General features: G+C 42.4%; 1 protein-coding gene across 7 annotated transcripts in view; it reads left to right on the top strand.

Moving 5' to 3' along the window:
• ctbp2a (C-terminal binding protein 2a) overlaps positions 1-18983 on the top strand; it is a 245497-nt gene that overhangs the window by 117890 nt on the left and 108624 nt on the right. For 6 of the 7 annotated variants that reach the window (XM_068002334.1, XM_068002332.1, XM_068002335.1 and 3 more), the window contains exon 3: positions 1177-1254. The exons of the other annotated variant lie outside the window; for it this stretch is intronic. In XM_068002334.1, coding sequence (XP_067858435.1) covers positions 1177-1254 — 78 coding nt within the window. The remainder of the gene's footprint in view (positions 1-1176; positions 1255-18983) is intronic. 7 annotated transcript variants of the gene reach the window in all.

Genomic DNA, 18983 nt, shown 5'->3' with positions numbered 1-18983 from the left:
AGTAAAGGTCTTCCTCAGGACTGGACTAATCATGCACTGTACTACGTTGTACATTCTATTTGCACCAATTGTACATAGAATTACATATTTACAGCACAGAAACAGGTCATTCTGCCTAACCGGTCTATGCCGTTGTTTATATTCCACACGAACCTTCGCCCACTATTTACTTCATCTCACCCTATCAACATATCCTTCCATTTCTCTCTCATGTACTTATCTAGCTTCCTGTTAAATGCAGCTGTGCTATTCGCTGTAACACTCCACATGGTGGCGAGTTCCACATTCTTACCGCTCTCTGGAGTAAAAAAGTTTCGCCTGAATTCCTCATTGGATTTATTAGGGACTATCTTATATTTATGGCCCCTAGTTTTGGATTCCCCCACAAGTGGAAACATCTTCTCTATGTCTAACCTATCGAATCCCACCATAATTTTCAAGATCTCTATCAGGTCACCCCTCAGACATCTTTTTTCTAGAGAAAAAAGCACCAGCCTGCTCAGTCTTCCCTGATAGTTGTAATCTCTCAGTTCTGGTATCACCCTTGTAAACCTTTTTTTCATTATCTTCAGTGATTCTGTATCCTTTTTGTAATATGGAGACCAGAATTATGCATAGTATTCTTAAGTGTGGTCTATATAAGTTTAGCATAACTTCTCTGTTTTTGAATTCTATTCCCCTAGAAATGTACCCCAGTGCAGTTGCACTTTTTATGGCTTTGTTAACCTGCATTGCTACTTCTAATAATTGTGATAGAAAAATAATATGTTAAAACATGATTTAAAAGAAAAATTCTTAATTTGAATAAACATGCCTTTGTTACAGGAATTATTATTGTCTTTATGTGCTTTGACATTCCTGTTATGTGATATCCTCTCAACCCTAAACTGAGTGTCTGTCTGAATGTGCTAAAGGGAAGGTCAGTTAAGAGAAAGTGTTGGTGCTTTATAAAAGTTACAGCATGTGAGAATATAGCATGATTTCAAAACAGAATTCAAACTTCCTTTATAGCAGAGGTGTGAGTCTGTGCGCGTGTGTGTACGTGTGCTTGTATGTAATAAGCTAGACCATCTAGAGTTTTAAAAAACACTTCTTCCCCTCCCCTCGCCCCCAATTACAATGAAAAACGTATATTGTCAAACTGTAGGAGCCTTATGTTCTTGTTATTTTTTAAAGCGGGGGCTTGGTGGGGAAACCAGCAGCGGCCTACAGAGGAACGCAGCAGTCTGGCAGGCAAAGCAGCAGCAAGGAGAGGTACGTACTCACATTTCAGACTGAGGAAGGTCAGAAGCAAGATTAGCTGCACGCTGAGCGTGTGGAGGTGGCCAGAGGTACCATTAATGAACTGAGATGGGGATGGAGAGATAATAAAAAAAAGTTTGTGAGGTAAACCCAAAAACTGGATTTTTACAATTTAAAAAATCACTTTTTATTAAAGTGAGAGTAGCCCACTGTCATTGTGTGCCTGACACATCATAGGCTTTCAAAGTAAAATATGAATTTAATAGAAGATCTACATTTAAAAACCGATCCAAAATATTTGAAGCTTGTATAAAAAAGGTTTTGTCCCCATTCATAATAAGTGGTAGAAATCTAGACCTCAGAGTCTGTTTTTAAGCAAAATTACATAAGAAACCATAGCTTTTAAATCTGAGATTGCTATCCCTTTAGAACAGATGTTAATGGTTATTATGAAGTTGTCAATATTTGTAGTTTTCTACTGTTTAAATGGAGATGCTGCAGACCAGGGGAGGGATGTAACTAATCAAGCTGACTTCAGGGAATGTAGGAATGTACTTCTGGTTGAAATGTTATTTCATGGTAGCTATCACTGAAATAAAAATGTGTAGTCTACAGATCATACTGTACACTCCTGTTTTAATTTAGATTGACCTGTGTTTTGGAGGAAACAGGGGTAGTGTTGCATTTATGATCATAAAGCTCTGATTATTTTATAATTTGATTTATTATTAGTTTAATGAACTCTTGGAAAATAGGCAGCACAGTGAGAGTCTAGTGACTGCAACATTGTGGGGGAATAGAGTTTTAATATATTTGCATTACTAACGAGTTCAAGATGCATAAAATGTTAAATATTGTTCAGATTTTTGTGACTATTAATTTGGTATTTTGAAATATGTCTCAATTGTGATATTTTAAATATATTTATATTTGAAAGCGTCTGTTGAAATCTTACATTAGTGAAGATGCATGTATAATATTTGTGATCGAATGGATTGTGATATCACTCCCAGTACTCTAGCTTTCAATATAAAAATGCTTAACTTTGGTTGTCTAACTCAAGTTTGGACATAAAGACTTGGTTGCAGTAACTCTTCAGTAACAAGCTTTGCAATACAGTTGAATCTTAAGATCATGAAACTAAGTGCCAACCGACCATTCATTACCCCTGGATGGTAGGGTATGCTCTACATTTAAGAATAGTGCCAATATTTCCCCTGTGCATTATTTTAACAAATTTTTAAATACATTTACAAAATCACATTTATGGAGTGATTAAAATTGACATACAGAGGAGAATATCAGGATATATCATCTATCAATTTGCAAATTAGCCATGATGTATAGGAAATAGATTTATTACACAAACTATAGAGAAATATAATATAGTGTATTGCATAATTCATATATTGGCAGATTATGGCATATGATATATGATAATATTTATTAGACGTCCTAATATTTTGCAGTATATTTCTAATTGCGCAGTGATTTACGTCTTGTGTATTAGAATGACATTTACTGTTTGTAAAATTTTTTAAAAAAGGTACCAGCAAATGCAAAAAGCTGGAAACACTCAGCAGGTCAGTCAACATCTGAAATGTTAACTTATCTGTTCTCTCCATAGATGCTGCCTGACCTGCTGAGTGCTTCCAGCATTTTCTGTTTTTGTTCTTGGTTCAGATTTCCAGCATCTGCAGTTTTTTTGCTTTTTGTTTGAAATAGAGGTAGTGAATAATGACTACATTGCCTGTATACTTTCCAGCGTATTTTCAAATGTGTTCATTATTGATACTGAATATATGGACATGTCAGCAACTTGATATAATATTACAGTTTTAAAAAAATGGAACATGTTTCAAATTAACACCTTAAAGAAGTGCATTTACATAACCCATAGAAACAAGCAACGAAAATTCAGATTTGTAGTAAATCAGATTGTTGAAACCAAGCTGTAATCCGAACTTCAAAGTTTGGATTATGTGAAGCCTGAAGTATTAAGCTTTAACCATCTGAAACAAAGTCCCAGCAGCTCAGCCCTACTATTGGGTAGTAGCAAGATACACTTGACTTTTATTTGTGACAGTACTAAAGCTTTTTCTACAACTGTATGCATGACAACTCAAACAGATTATTGCATCGGATTTTGATATATGTAAAATATGGTTTATTTTATCTGTTGTGTGTGAGGTTGTATTTGGACACTGGATGGGTGTTCAGGCATGAAAACAAGGGTTGTACTGCGTCAAGTTCCACAGACATTATTTATTTAAAAATCACATGGACTTCATCCTGAAGACACTGATCAGAGGTCATAGCGAGGAACAAAAAGATCGACAAAGGACACTTGAACATGTTGCGAGGAAAGGAAGCCACAAATCCATTTGAGTACTTTTATTCCATTTCCAAATACTTGTATAATAGAACCTTACTGTATAGACCACCTAAGTGGCTGGTCGAAGAGGATGACTTAGAAAGGTGTTTGAGATAGTGTGCATTATTTATATTGCAACTTTACTATTGCTGCTAAATGGCTTCTGCTTTAAAGAAACACTAAAGTTTCATATAATTCCAGAGTCAGAGCAAGGGCAGCAGTGTGAGCACTCCTGTAGCACGTAGTTTTACACTCCTTGGATTTAACACCACATGCGGTATAACTCCAGCAAATCAAAAACAAAGTACTGCGGATGCTGGAAATCTGAAATAAAACCAGAAAATGCTGGAAATACTCAGCAAGTCGGGCAGCATCTGTGGAGAAAGAAACAGAGTTAACGGTTCAGGTCGATGACCTTTCGTCAGAACTGGAAGAAGTTGAAGATTAAACAGTTTTTAAGCAAGTACAGAGCCAGGGAAAGTGGGGAGGAAGGGGTGGGGAGGAAAGAACAGAAGGGAAGGTCTCTGATAGGGTGGAGGGCAGGAGTGATTAAATGACAAAAGGAATGATAGTGCAAGGCAAGGAGGGTGGTAATGGGACAAGTAAAGAAACAAAAGATGGGTCTAGAGGAGCTGTAAATGGCAATATCAGAACCACTACCAGCACCTGCTGTCTGGAAAAAATGGGAGCAGTAGTTACGATCTGAAGTTATTGAAATCAATGTTGAGTCCAGAAGGTTGTAAAGATGAGGCTCTGTTCCTCGAGCTTCCGTTGAGCTTCATTGGAACAGTGTAAGAGGCCGAGGACAGAGGTCAGAAAGGGAGTGGGATGGGAAATTAAAATGGCAAGCGACTGACAGGTCAGGGTCATGCTTGCGGACTCAACTATATGCTTGTAGTTAGCAATGTTTCTAAACTTGTCTGAGCTTGTTCTTGTGAGCTGATTGGATGAACTGATTGTGTTGCCGTCCTCAGGGAGGATGGTGTTAGCCTTCTGAGATATCAGGGTGATGAACCTCTATCTATAGAGGTGCTATCCACTCCTCCCGGATCCTCTGCTCCTGGGTAAATTCACCTTCCGTGCTGGTAGCTGTATCTGATTAGCTGGCTTACATCTCCCCTCCTTTGATCTGAGGGAACTTGCACAATAGAACATAAGAAATAGGAGCAGGAGTAAGCCATACGGCCCCTCGAGCCTGCTCTGCCATTCAGTAAGATCATGGCTAACCTTTGACCTCAACTTCACTTTCCCGCCCGATCCCCATAGCCCTTGATTCCCCTTGAGTCCAAAAATCTATCTGTCTCAGCCTTGAATATACTCAACAGCCATCTGGGGTAAAGAATTCCAAAGATTCACAACCCTCCGAGTGAAGAAATTCCTCCTCATCTCTGTCTTAAATGGCCGACCCCTTATCCTGTGATTTTGCCTCCTAGTTCTAGACTCTCCAGCCAGGGGAAACAACCGCTCAGCCTCTACCCTATCAAGCCCCCTCAGAATCTTTTCTGTTTTAATGAGATCACCTCTCATTCTTCTAAACTCCAGAGAATATAGGCCCATTCTACTCAATCTCTCCACATAGGACAATCCTCTCATCCCAGGAATTAATCTAGTGAACCTTCGTTGCACCGTCTCTAAGGCAAGTATATCCTTCCTTAGATAAGGAGACCAAAACTGTACACAGTATTCCAGTTGAGGTCTCACCAAAGCCCTGTACAACTGTAGTAAGACTTCCTTACTCTTGTACTCTAACCCCTTTGCTATAAAGGCCAACATGCCATTTGCCTTCCTAATTGCTTGCTGTACCTGCATTTTAACTTTTTGTGTTTCTTGTAGGAGGGCACCTAAGTCCATCTCAACACCAACATTTAATAGTTTCTCACCATTTAAAAAAATATACTGTTTTTGTATTCTTCCTACCAAAGTGAATGACCTCACATTTCCCTGCATTATATTCCATCTGCCACCTTCTTGTCCTCTCACTTAATCTCTCTATATCCCTTTGCAGACACTTTGGGCTCGATATTACCAGGGCGGCGGGTTCGCGGCGGGGGGTCTATTGGGCGCGTGGGTAACGCGCCCGGTGAAATCAGTCTGCCCCGCGCACAATCGCAGGCTAATTGGATCCACTTACCTGGTCTCCGGGTTCCCCGCTGCTGAGCTGCGCGGCGGGCAGGCTGCGCATGCGCAGTAAGGTCTGTCAGCTGGAGGAGCTCTATTTAAAGGGGCAGTCCTCCACTGACTGATGCTGCAAGAAATAGGAAAAATTACAGCATGGAGCAGCCCAGGGGGAAGGCTGCTTCCAGGTTTAATGATGCCTCACTCCAGGTATCATTGGATGGGGTGAGGAGGAGGGGGAGGACAGAGATCTTCCCCCCCCGGCGGGCGGGAGGAAGCGGCCTGCCTCTGCCACCAAGAAGGCCTGACTCAAGGTGGCAGAGGAGGTCACCTGCACCACCAACATATCGCGCACCTGCATACAGTGCAGGAGGCGCTGCAATGACCTAAGTAGGTCAGCCAAAGTGAGTACACTTACTCATTCCCCTACACTCCGTCTGCCACATCACCGCCCCCACCCCACACCTCCTTCTGCACTGCCAACACTACTCTGTCACATCACACCTCACACTCACTCAAACCTCATCCTCATCTTACCTGCACTTACTCACCTCGCCAGTACTCATCCCGCCACTACCACTCAACCCAATCCTCATACAATCTCATGGCTCTATCTCATACTCACCCTCTCATGCATCTCTTTCACGGTCAGCCTCACTCAAGCTGCCACTACCTGTGCTGCAGCCACAGGGCATGCATCACATATGTGCAGTAGGCAACGTAAGGCAAACGTGTCGTGAGCATGAAGGGGATGCACAAGGGTGTTTGAGGGTTTGTAATGGTTTTTACTTATATTTAATTTCTGATCAACTCACATCACATATTATATTGGCACCACTACTGCCACGTCTTTGCGAATCTTGTCTGGTTTGTGCAATAATGCCCTTTCCTGAGGATCACAATGAAGACCCACACCTGATGCCACCCATTGTGTCACTGCAGAGTGGGTGTAGGTGTATTTGCAGGGCTCTTTTGTGCAGACGACTGAGAGACGTTGGCGATGTCCCCGGTGGAACCCTGGAAGGATGCGGAGGAGAAGTTGTTGAGGGCAGTGGTGACTTTGACACCGACAGGTAAGAAGATGGTGCTCGGGCCAGCCAGGAGCAGCTCGGCATGAAGGAGGCTGCAGATGTCCGCGACTACATGTCGAGTGACTCTGAGCCTCCGTGTGCACTGCTGCTCAGAGAGGTCCAGGAAGCTGAGCCTCGGTCTGTGGACCCTGTGGCGAGGGTAGTTCCCTCTGCGACGCATCTCTCTCTGCCGTTGCCCTCCCTCCTGCTGTACAGGTGGATGTGTCACAGCACTGTGTTGTGGAGCTCCACGTGTCAGAGGTGGACAGCGTGGCCGGTGAGGCTGGTGATGCTGTTCGCCCTCCGAGGAGGTCATGACTGCAGCTACAGCGGCCCCCATCCGGAAGATGTACATCTGAGGGGGTCCGCAAGTTAGGTACATGTGTCTGGACACCGGGGTAAGTGTGCAAGTTGGTGAATTTTATTGTTAGGAGGAGGGTGGTGGAGGCCAAACTTTGTCCAAAGTAACAGAGTGGCCTCCTGCAATGAGTGAGGGTCTTCATCCCCCCCACCCCCACCTGTCAAATGAACCATTTCAGCTGCCACAGGCTGATGGCTGCAACACGTCCATTTTAACTGGGAGTGTTTCCCCCAGTACGGGAAACAGTCCCAGTTGTTTGTAAAATCCCACCCCATGTAAAATATCTCCTTAATCAGGTCTCTATAAACGACCTGAAATACCAAAATAAATAGCTTAAGTGGCACCCCGCCGGCTTTAATTGCCTGCGGGAGTCCCACATGCAGGGGCTGCGTGCGCACGTCAGCGCGTCTATGGGAAACCCGGAAGTGGGCGGGTTGGAGCCAGGCTCCCGACCCGCCCCGGGAATCACCAATTTTTGGAGCCCCCCCCCGCCAGGAACGCACCCGATAGCGGGTGCTAATATCGAGCCCTTTGTGTCTCCTCACAGCTTACTTTCCCACCTAGCTTTGTATTGTCAGCAAACTTGGATACATTACACTCAGTCCCTTCATCTAAGTCATTAATATAGATTGTAAATAGCTGAGGCCCAAGCACCGATCCTTGCGGTACCCCACTAGTTACAGCCTGCCGACCTGAAAATGACCTGTTTATCCCTACTCTCTTTTCTGTCCATTAACCAATCCTCTATCCATGCTAATATGTTACCCCCAACACCATGAACCCTTATCTTGTGTAACAACTTTTTATGTGGCACCTTATTGAATGCCTTTTGAAAATCCAAATATACTACATGCACTGGTTCCCCTTTATCTACCCTGCTAGTTACATCCTCAAAAAACTCTAATAAATTTGTCAAACACAATTTCCCTTTCATAAAACCATGTTGACTCTGCCTAATCATATTATGATGTTCTAAGTGTCCTGTTACCACTTCCTTAATAATGGATTCCAGCATTTTCCCGACATCAGGCTAACTGGCCTGTAGTTCCCTGTTTTCTCTCTCCCTCCTTTCTTGAATAGTGGTGTTACATTTGCTACCTTCCAATTCGCTGGGACTGTTCTGGAATCTAGGGAATTTTGGAAGATCACAACCAATGCATCCACTATCTCTGCAGCCACCTCTTTTAGAACCTTAGGATGTAGGCCATCAGGTCTTGGGGATTTATCGGCTTTTAGTCCCATTAGTTTCTCCAGTACTTTTTCTCTACTGATATTAATTACTTTAAGTTCCTCACTCTCATTAGCCCCTTGGTTCCCCACTATTTCTGGTGTGCTTTTTGTGTCTTCTACTGTGAAGACAGACACAAAATATTTGTTTAACGTCTCTTCCATTTCCTGATTCCCCATTATAATTTCTCCTGTCTCAGCATCTAAGGGACCAACATTTACTTTTGCTACTCTCTTCCTTTTTACATACTTGTAGAAGCTCTTACCATCCATTTTTATATTTCTTGCTAGCTTACTTTCATATTCTATTTTCTCCCTTTTTATCAATTTTTTGGTCACCCTTTGCTGGTAACTAAAACTCTCCCAATCCTCAGGCTTACCAATCTTCTTGGCAACGTTATAGGCCTCTTCTTTTAATCTAATAGTATCCTTAACTTCTTTAGTTAGCCACGAATGAATCACTTTACCCGTGGAATTTTTATTTCTCAATGGAATGTATGTTCGTTGAGAATATTGCAATATTTCTTTAAATGTTTGCCATTGCTTATCTACAGTCATATCCTTTAATCTAATTTCCCAATCTACCTTGGCCAACTCGCCCCTCATACCTATGTAATTGGCTTTATTTAAGTTTTAGACTTTAGTTTCTGTCTTACTCTCAAACTCAATGTGAAATTCTATCATGTTATGATCACTATTCCCCAGAGGATCCTTTACTCTGCGATTACTAATTCGCCCTGTCTCATTACACAATACAAGATCTAAAATAGGCTGTTCCCTGGTTCGTTCGCCAATGTATTATTCCAGGAAACCGTCTTGAATGCATTCCATGAACTCGTCCTCCAGACTACCTTTGCCAATTTGATTTGTCCAGTCTATATGAAGATTAAAGTCCCCAACAATTATTGCATTACCTTTGTTACAAGCCCCTATTTTTTCTTGATTAATACTCTGTCCAACGGTATAGCTACTATTAGGGGACCTATAAACTACTCCCACCAGTGTTTTCTGCCTCTTGTTATTTCTTATTTCCATCCATACTGATTCTACTTCCTAATCTTCCGAGCCAAGATCCTTTCTCACCACTGTCCTTATGTCATCCTTTATTATCAAGACTACACCTCCTCCTTTTCCATTCTGCCTGTCTTTCCGAAACGTCAAGTAACCTGGAATATTTAGTTCCCAACCTTGGTCACCTTGCAACCATGTCTCTGTAATGGCTATTATATCAAACCCATTTATCTCTGTTTGTGCAACTAATTCATCTATCTTGTTACAAATGCTCCGTGCATTCAGATAAAGAGCCCTTAATTTTAACTTTTTACCATTTTTCCCTGATTTGACCTTATTTGATGATGCACTATTACTGTTAAACTCTGTCCCTTCCTGCCACACTCTGCTTATCTTTACTAAAATCACCACACTGCTCTGTCACCTTGACTTTTCTCATTAGATTTCTAAATTTCCCCTCACCTGATCCCTCCCCTCCTTTTTAGGTTAAAGCCCGATCTACAGCCCTAGTTATTCGATTCACCAGGACACTAGTCCCAACGGAACAGCTCAGATAGTAATCCAGAGATTATTACCTTTGAAGTTCTGCTTATTAATTTAGACCCTAGCTTCTCAAACTGTCTCAGCAGAACCTCATTCTTAGTTCTACTCATGTCGTTGGTTCCAATGTGGATCATGACCACTGGATCCTCCCCCTCATGGTCCATGTTCTTTTCCAGCCGTGAAGAGATGTCCTTAACCCTGGCACCATGCAGGCAACAGCCTATGGGACTCTCGGTCCCTCGGACTGTACCATCCCCTACAACTACTACCACAGTCCTTTTTACTCCCCCCATGTGAATGGCCTCCTGTACCACGGTGCTGTGGTCAGTTTGCCCATCCTCCCTGTAGTCTTTGCTCTCCTCCATACAGGTAGCAAGTACCTCGTACCTGTTGGACAAGGTTAAAGGCTGAGGCTCCTCCATCACTATCTCCTGGGTCCCCATACCTGGCTGACTCGCAGTCACACCCTCCTGTCCTTCACCACTGAATGAATCCAAACTATTACCTAATCTAAGGGGTGTGACTGCCTCCTGGATCCAAGTGTCCAGATAACTCTCCCCCCCCCCCCCCCCCCCTCCCGGATGCAGCACAATGTCTGCAGCTCGTTCTCCAGCTCAATAACTGAGCTGAAGTTCATCGAGCTGCAGACACTTTCCTGCAGATGTGGTTGCTCGGGATCACGCTGGTCTCCACAGACTCCCACATGCTGCAGTTACGATACACCACCTGCATCTAAGTGATGCACTTATATCTGGCTAGTGCAGCCATACTATCTTAATTTCTGGCACGTTTCTCTCTCAGTCAGAGATGGCCTTTCTGATCTGCAGAGATACCCTTCTACATACTAGTACCCGAAGTACTCCTACACCTCCTACTACAATGACTACTAGAAGGACTACTAAGAGAGATAAATTAGGAACTAAGAACTGAAAGCTGAAGACTTCAATGTCAATAGCACCATCTTATATGGTCTTAATTTCCAATGACACCTCAATTCTGTTGACTAATCTGAATGAAGCAGGTCTTAGAAGAGTTTAGCCCTTCAGAAGTCAATCACCTCACATAGCGCTGTTGGTACCCCAGATGACCACCAAATCAATGAAGCACTGGCAGCTAGATATTCCAGGTTTCTCGTTTACTCCCTAGCTTCTTTAGGCTTGTGGTCTTGATGGCTTGTCTTCTCGCTCTGGTAAAGATGTTTTGTTTGTGTAAGCTTCCATGATTTAATTAGCATTAGATTCCAGAACGGTCCTAGCAGATTGGGAGGAAGCAAATGTGACCCCACTATTCAAGAAAGGAGGGAGAGAAAAAACAGTGAGCTACAGGCCAGTTAGCCTGACATCAGTCGTCAGGAAAATGCTGGAATCCATTATTAAGGAAGTAGTAACACGGCACTTAGAAAATCATCATATGATTAGGTAGAGTCAACATGGTTTTATGAAAGGGAAATAGTGTTCGACAAACCTTTTAGATTTTTTTTGAGGATGCAACTAACAGAGTAGATAAAGGGGAACCAGTGGATATTGTATATTTGGATTTTCAAAAGGCATTTGATAAGTTGCCACATAAAAGGTTGTTACACAAGATAAGGGCTCATGGAATTGGGGGTAACATATTAGCATGGACAGAGGATTGGTTAATGGACAGAAAACAGAGAGTAGGAATAAATGGGACATTTTCAAGCTGGCAGACTGGAAGTAGTGGGGCACACAAGGATCAGTGCTTGGGCCTCAACTATTTACAATCTACATTAATGACTTAGATGAAGGAACTGAGTGTAGTGTATCCAAATTTGCCGACGACACAAAGCTAGGTGGGAAAGTAAACTATGAGGCAGATACGATGAGTCTGCAAAGGGATATAGACTGGTTAAGTGAGTAGGCAAGAAGGTGGCAGATGGAGTATAATGTGGGGAAATGTCAGGTTATTTACTTTAGTAGGAAGAATGGAAAAGCAGAATATTTTTAAATGGTGAGAAACTATTAAAGGCTGGTGTCCAGAGAGACTTGGGTGTCCTCAATCCAGGAACACAAGTTAGTATGCAGGTACAGCAAGCAATTAGGAAAGCAAACGGAATGTTGGCCTTTATAGCAAGGGGGTTGGAGTACAAAAGTAAGGAAGTCTTACAACATTTGTACATTATTTTGGTGAGACCTCACCTGGAGACTCTACAGTTTTGGTCTCCTTATCTAAGGAAGGATATACTCGCCTTAGAGGCGGTGCAGCGAAGGTTCACTAGATTAATTGGGCGGGGGTAGCGTGATCTAATATTACCCAATGGCCCCCGCACAGGCAGGTTGAGACTTTCATCAGGCCTGAGGACTTACCCGCAAGCAGCGTTCCGAATCAGCGTTGAACGAAGTTTCAATGCAATTTGCAATTTCCACCAGCAGGGGGATCCCTAATCTTTTAAAGGCGGGCTGTCTCTTAAAAATCTCTTAAAGGTAGCTGGTACCTGTCATTTGCTGAAAATAACAGCCTGCTGTCTGCATGGAATCTGAACGGAATCTGAACGGAGATCACATGCAAAACACAAATGCAGTTCCCTACTCTATGTTTACAAACTGATGAGTTATGTTAAAACATTGAATAAAGGTTGCACACTAATAAATCCCACATCCTCCAGTCTGCATGCCAGACCTCACCAATCTGCCGATCTGAGTTTGTACCAGGCCTGCGAGAGTGCGTGCACCAAGGTTCTCCGCTGATGCACTAGAGGCCTTGGTGCAAAAGGTGGACAGAAGGAGGGGCATTCTATATCCGCAGTGGGGGGGGTGAGGGGAGCAAGAGGCCTTCCAGACACATACCCAAAAGGCAGTGGGAGGCAGCGGGGGACGAAGTCAATGCCAGGCGCATAGCATCATGAACATAGATGCAGTGCAGGAAGAAGTTCATTGTTTTGACATGAGTGGTCAAGGTGTGTGAGATCAACTGTCAAGTGGCGTCTCCTACTGCACCACTAGCCGCATCTACTGCTACACGCACTACACCCCCCATCACCCACATACCAACAAACTCTTTCCATCAGTACTCAACTCTTCTAATCAGATGCTTCCTCTCACCCTTACACATTACCACTGTTGCAAGCCGCCCACCCGCACCTCACAGGCCACACACACTGGCAGCTATTCAACCATGACAGGCACACCACCCAGACACACATGCCGCTTTCTTGCAGAAGAAGGTGGCGCATATCAGGAGGCAGCAAGTGGCAGTGGCATTTAGCCCCTCGAGCCTGTTCCAACATTCAATGAGATCACGGTGGACCCGTGACCTAACTCCATATACCTGCCTTAGCCCCATATCCCTTAATACCCTCGGTTCACAGAAATCTATCAATCTCAGATTTAGAATTCACAATTGAGCTAGCATCAACTGCCGTTTTGCAGAAGAGCGTTCCAAACTTCTCCCACCCTTTGCTTGTAGCAGCATTTCCTAACTTCACTCCTGCAAGTCCTGGCTCTAAATTTTAGGCTATGTCCCCTAGTCCTAGTATCCAAGTATAGGAGACCTCCAAAAACAGATACAAATGTTTCGGCAGCCAGAAGCAATAATCCAGCCACTAACCTGTAAACCCTGCATGGTCACTTTAAATAGCGCTGTTGGGTGTCGTCCAGGCACTTTAAGACACATTTAGATGGTCGGGGTTAAGACTGTGCATTGAGTTGAGAGTTAAGTTCCAAAATGGTGGTCTATCACTTTAAATCAGTGTTGCACATTTTCAGCTCACTGAAAATTTTCAGCTCACTAAATGCTGGCAGCATGTAAAGTATTTGCACATGCACTAACTCCTATACCAAGATGGCGTCCAGCGCACGTCATGCTGGAAACATGCCTGCGCAGCCAGGAAGCCAAACAATGGGTGCTACGCGGCCCAATTAACCCCCCACTGTATTTAAAATATAATTTGTGTATGGGTAAATTGCCTATTTGAAATATAGACGGAGACAACAGTATGGTACTGATGGACAACAAAGGCCAAAGCACCTCTGTCAGTTGATGTTTAGCTTGGATTTTATATGGTGTTTGAAAGCAACAGGCTTGGTGGGTCCAATGGCTTTTTCTTACTTCATATTTTCTTATGTTCACATGAATGGCGTCGTACAAAACACCTAGGCGAAAACATACCAGTTTATATATTGGAGGCTACTATATATCGTAAGATGTAGGATTCTGTATATTGTAAGATGTCTACTGCGGTACACTGTATATTGTAAGGAATTATATATATATTATATATGATGGGCTACATTATATTCTAGGATATATTAGGATACTGTAGAATATATATTGTAGAATACTATGTATTGTAGGATATTGTATAGCGTGAGATATTGTATTTTGTAGAATGTGATATATTATTGGACAATGTATATTGAAGATCCTTGGTTGTTCATTTTCTGGTCTAACTAAAATTGTCTGATTAAGACAGGTGGCTGTTTAACCTAGGTTCCATTAATAGGTGTTTAATCATTATTAAGACTGAATTTAGAAAGCAGCTGTTAAAAGCAGAGGCTGCCTGTGTATAATAACACAGTTTTGTAAGTAATTATGTGATGGGGAAAAATATTTCTGTGCTGCAACACGCTAATGAAATTCAATGCCCAGTGGAATAATATGTCATACTCAGGAACCCAGAAATACTCTGGGACCACTATGTGATAAGCCTGAGTTATGGTAGCAGTTTAGGGAGCTTATGAGACTTTTTTTTCCCTCTTGCATGCCAGTAAAATACTTCTGTTTTCTTTTGGTGTGTCAATCAAATTCAAGATCAACTCATTTCACCTAATGCCACTTAAAAAACTAGTCTGATCAGAGCAAGATTCACTCATCTGTGTACAATTTTTTTCCAATGCATTTCAGTTGTATTCAGTGCTTACTTAATATTTCCAGGTCTCCTTCAACATGGGGTAGGACATTTACGGGGTAGGACATTTAGGACTGAGATGAGGAGAAATTTCTTCACTCAAAGGCTGGTGAACCTGTGGAATTCTCTACCACAGAAGGCTGTGGAGGCCAAGTCACTGAATATATTTAAGAAGGAGATAGATTTCTAGATACAAAAGGCATCAAGGGGTATGGGGAGAGAGCAGGAATATGATATTGAGATAGAGGACCAGCCATGATTATATTGAATGGCGGAGCAGGCTCGAAGGGCGAAATCGCTTACTGCTGCTGCTATTTTCTATGTTTCTATGTAAATATTCACCTCCTTAGTGAACTTCTCTTTGAACATTCTAATGCTTTCTTGCATTTGTATGAATAGTTAATTGTTGAATGTAGCACAGTCCCGAGTTTTATTCTGTGCAAACATATTCTTCCAAACAAATCTACCTTTTTAACCATTTTGTTTTCAGGAATTTTTTAATGAATATATTCCTGAAATAAATGAAAATTGTAGATTTAAGAGCATTTTTTTTGTTAGTAACTGATTGTCTATAAGCACTGAGATTGATAGATTTTTGCTAGGTAAAGGTATCAAGGATTATGGATCAAAGGCAGGTAAATGGAGTTGAGGTACAGATCAGCCATGATCTGATTGAATGATGGAACAGGCTGGAGGGGCTGAATGGCCTCTGCTCGTATGTTCCGACAAGCAATACAGAGCCTAGTGTCTACTATTTGTGCACTATTACCTCTTTCGCACTGATTTTCATGAAATGTTCTGGGTTGTACTAGCTGTTTGAGATACCAACTGAGTTTGTACTTTAGCCAGTTCTCCCCCCACGCCCCTTCTCCTGAAGGGGTAAAGTTCCACAGGCACCATCAACCCTTGGATACTTCACCCATTCATGTGTGAGCCTTACCAACAGTTTCAAACTGTTCTAGTTTGCTTTTCTGTTGAGTGAGAGCCCCAGCGACAATAGTAGGTGATGTCAATTCCAACTCTGACAAGCTTTATAGAAGTCAGTCTGGCCACGATAGAGCAAGTGAAACATGTCTGGTACAACTTGGTCCACTTCAAAGGCCACTTGAACACCTCCAGGCCTAAAGCTATCATCATGATGCATTTGCTGCTACAGTATCACCAGCTTTTGTGCAGCGGTGTAAGTGAGGATCATCCTGTTACACTACCTGTTACCATGGCTATAGAGTTGGGGGTGGGGGTGGGGTAGCAGGGCAGCGCACACATGTACTAAGTGCCACTTAGCAACCTCTAGCTCCTGGACCACTGGTGAATTTTCTACTGATTGAGAAGATAATTGGACAGTGAGGTAGAAAGTAGAATGATGTTGCCTAAGGTTTGAAAAGTAGTAGCAGCGCTGTACTATAATTTCAACACCAGCACACAGAAAACTCAATAGGGCGCAAGGGTGCACTATAACAGTGTGAGTGCTATAAACCAGATTTCTTCTAGAGAATGAATAAAATATTGCAAAATAAATTTTTAAGGGCCTAGCGTGTTTGGTTACTGAGGAATCTGGGTAGTTTGGGTTTGAAGATTATGTTTTATGCATTGTTGTTGTTCAAGCCTCACTCCAGGACTTGAGCACATAATCTAGGTTGACACTTCAGTGAAGTACTAAAGGGGTGCTTATTATCGGAGATGCTGTCTTTCCGATGAAATGTCTAGCCATTCAAGTGAACGTAAAAGGTCTATTGGAGAAGAGCAGGAAATTCTTTCGGTGTCTTCAACCAACACCACCAAAACAATAGACTGGTCATTTATCCTATTACTGTTTGTGGGATCTTGCTGTGTGTAGGTTGGCTGCTGCACTTGCCAACATAATGATAGTGGCCACTATTCTAAAGTAGTTAATTGGCTCGGAACCATTTGAGATACTCCGAGGATGTGAAAGGCATTATATTAATGCAAGTTCTTTCTTTTTATTGATGTTTGGTCACCTGAAGAATAGCAGGCCCTTTTGCATTGATAGTGTGCCATTCGTGGCAAGCATGTGGCATTCCTGCCATTGATGGTACACTACAGATAAATGACCTAAGCTCCATGACCCTAACAGCACTGGGGAATCCAGTTTTTCGTGAATGTGAAGAACAGAAATCCTTTGTGTGGGAATCGAATAATGTTTTTCCCCCATTGACTTTTTAATTGGCCCCACAATCCATAAGAATATAAGAAATAGGAGCAGGCGTAGGCCTTACGGCCCCTCGAGCCTCCTCTGCCATTCAATCGGATCATGGCTGATCTTCTACCTCAACTCCACTTTCCCGCCCTATCCCCATATCCCTTGATTCCGTTAGTGTCCAAAAATCTATCGATTTCAATCTTGAATATACTCAACGACTGAGCAGTCACACCCTTCTGGTGTAGAGAATTCCTAAGATTCCCAACCCTCCGAGTGAAGAAATTTTTCCTCATCTCAGTCCTAAATGTCCAACCCCTTATCTTGAGACTATGACCCCTAGTTCTAGATTCTCCAGCTAGGGGAAACAGCCTCTCAGCAACTACCCTGTCAAGCCCTCTAAGAATTTTATACGTTTCAATGAGATCACCTCTCATTCTTCTAAACTCCAGAGACTACTGGGCCATTCTACAGCCCTAATCGTGTGTAACAAACTCTTGTGTGGCACTTTATCGAATGCCTTTTGAAAATCCAAATGTACTACATCCACTGACTCCCCCTTAGTTACACTCTCAAATAATTCTAATAGATTTGTCAAACACGATTTCCCTTCAATAAAACCGTGTTGACTCTGCCTAATCATATTACGATTTTCTAAGTGCCCTGTTACTACGTCTTCAATAATATATTCTAGCATTTTCCCTACTACTGATGACAGGCTAACTGACCTATAGTTCCATGTTTTCTCTCTCCCTCCTTTCTTGATAGTAGCATGCTGCAAAAATAAAAAGGGCAGGTTTTAGTTCAGAGACTGTACTCACCCAGAGCCCCAACAAAAATGTAAAACTGCTTATCGGGACAGAAATGTACTGTGCCTGTTGGACCTGCACTAACCTCACTCAGCTAAATAATCAAGAACCTATTGATTGAGCACAACAAATGCTGGGACAAGCACTTTGAAGGTTAACAAGCTCGAGGGTTCAAGTCCAGTACAAACAAGTTAACAGCCAAAAGTAGTTTCATCTTAGTTGATGAGCAATTAAATATTCTGTTTTACTTCATCATATCTGGAGCATTCAATATTTTCTGAATGACTCTGCTCTGGATATCCTTTTTTAATTCATGGGCTTGGATTTTCTTCTTGATGGCCAGTGAATTTCTTTTTGAGTTTTATCTGACGGCAGCAGTGACTGCAAAATCCAGGCTTTTATGACAAGGTTGGGGATAAATGTCATTCAACACTTTCAACAGGAAAACTTAAACTGAACATAGACTAGAAGGGAGTACCCCACAAAGCTCAGTGAGTAAATGCATCATCTGATGTGGAACCGAATCATGTAGACCAAGATGGGACTTGTAGTCTGTGTTTAGTTTGCTGATCTCAGTTGGGGGTTGCATTGAGAGCACCATAATTACTCTTAATGTTCTGTGTTGAGGCAGGAGCAGGTTGAAATTGGCCAGTGTTCCTGCTTCTGACTGGTATCCGATGGCTCCTGCAAGAAAACATGGATTCGTATATGTCAGTTCAGGATGAGATCAGGTTCAGCTATGGTGTCCCTCTGTGGTGAAATCACCTGCTAACATTACTTGTCCAAGCTGTGTCATTGAAAAATGGCCACTTGGGTGAAGTAAGAGGGAGGTGCTGGCACTGCTTGAAACTCTATCCCAACATGTGCTACCACCTTCAAGAGAAAAAGGAAGAATATTGGGGGGACAAAATGTAATCAGAAGATCATTCTGTGCCGTAAAACCTTAAGGATTGAAACATTAATTGGGAGCTCACATTCTGATAATACATGGCTGAGTATTGCTTTTACATTATTTTTTCTCAGTTATTGGTTTAAGGTAACAATATTTTTAAATTCATTCTTGGGATATGGGTGTCGCTGACAAGGCTGGTATTTATTGCCCATCCCTAGTTACACTTAGAAGGTGATGGTGGGCCGTCGTCTTTTTGATACAACTGAGTGGCTTGCTAGGCCAAGTCATAGGACAGTTAAGAGTTAACCATGTTG

The sequence above is a fragment of the Heptranchias perlo genome, chromosome 21, assembly GCF_035084215.1.
Source record: "Heptranchias perlo isolate sHepPer1 chromosome 21, sHepPer1.hap1, whole genome shotgun sequence".
Classification (NCBI taxonomy): domain Eukaryota; kingdom Metazoa; phylum Chordata; class Chondrichthyes; order Hexanchiformes; family Hexanchidae; genus Heptranchias; species Heptranchias perlo.
Note: the sequence above shows the minus strand (reverse complement) of the source record. Positions and strands in the feature narration are given on the sequence as shown.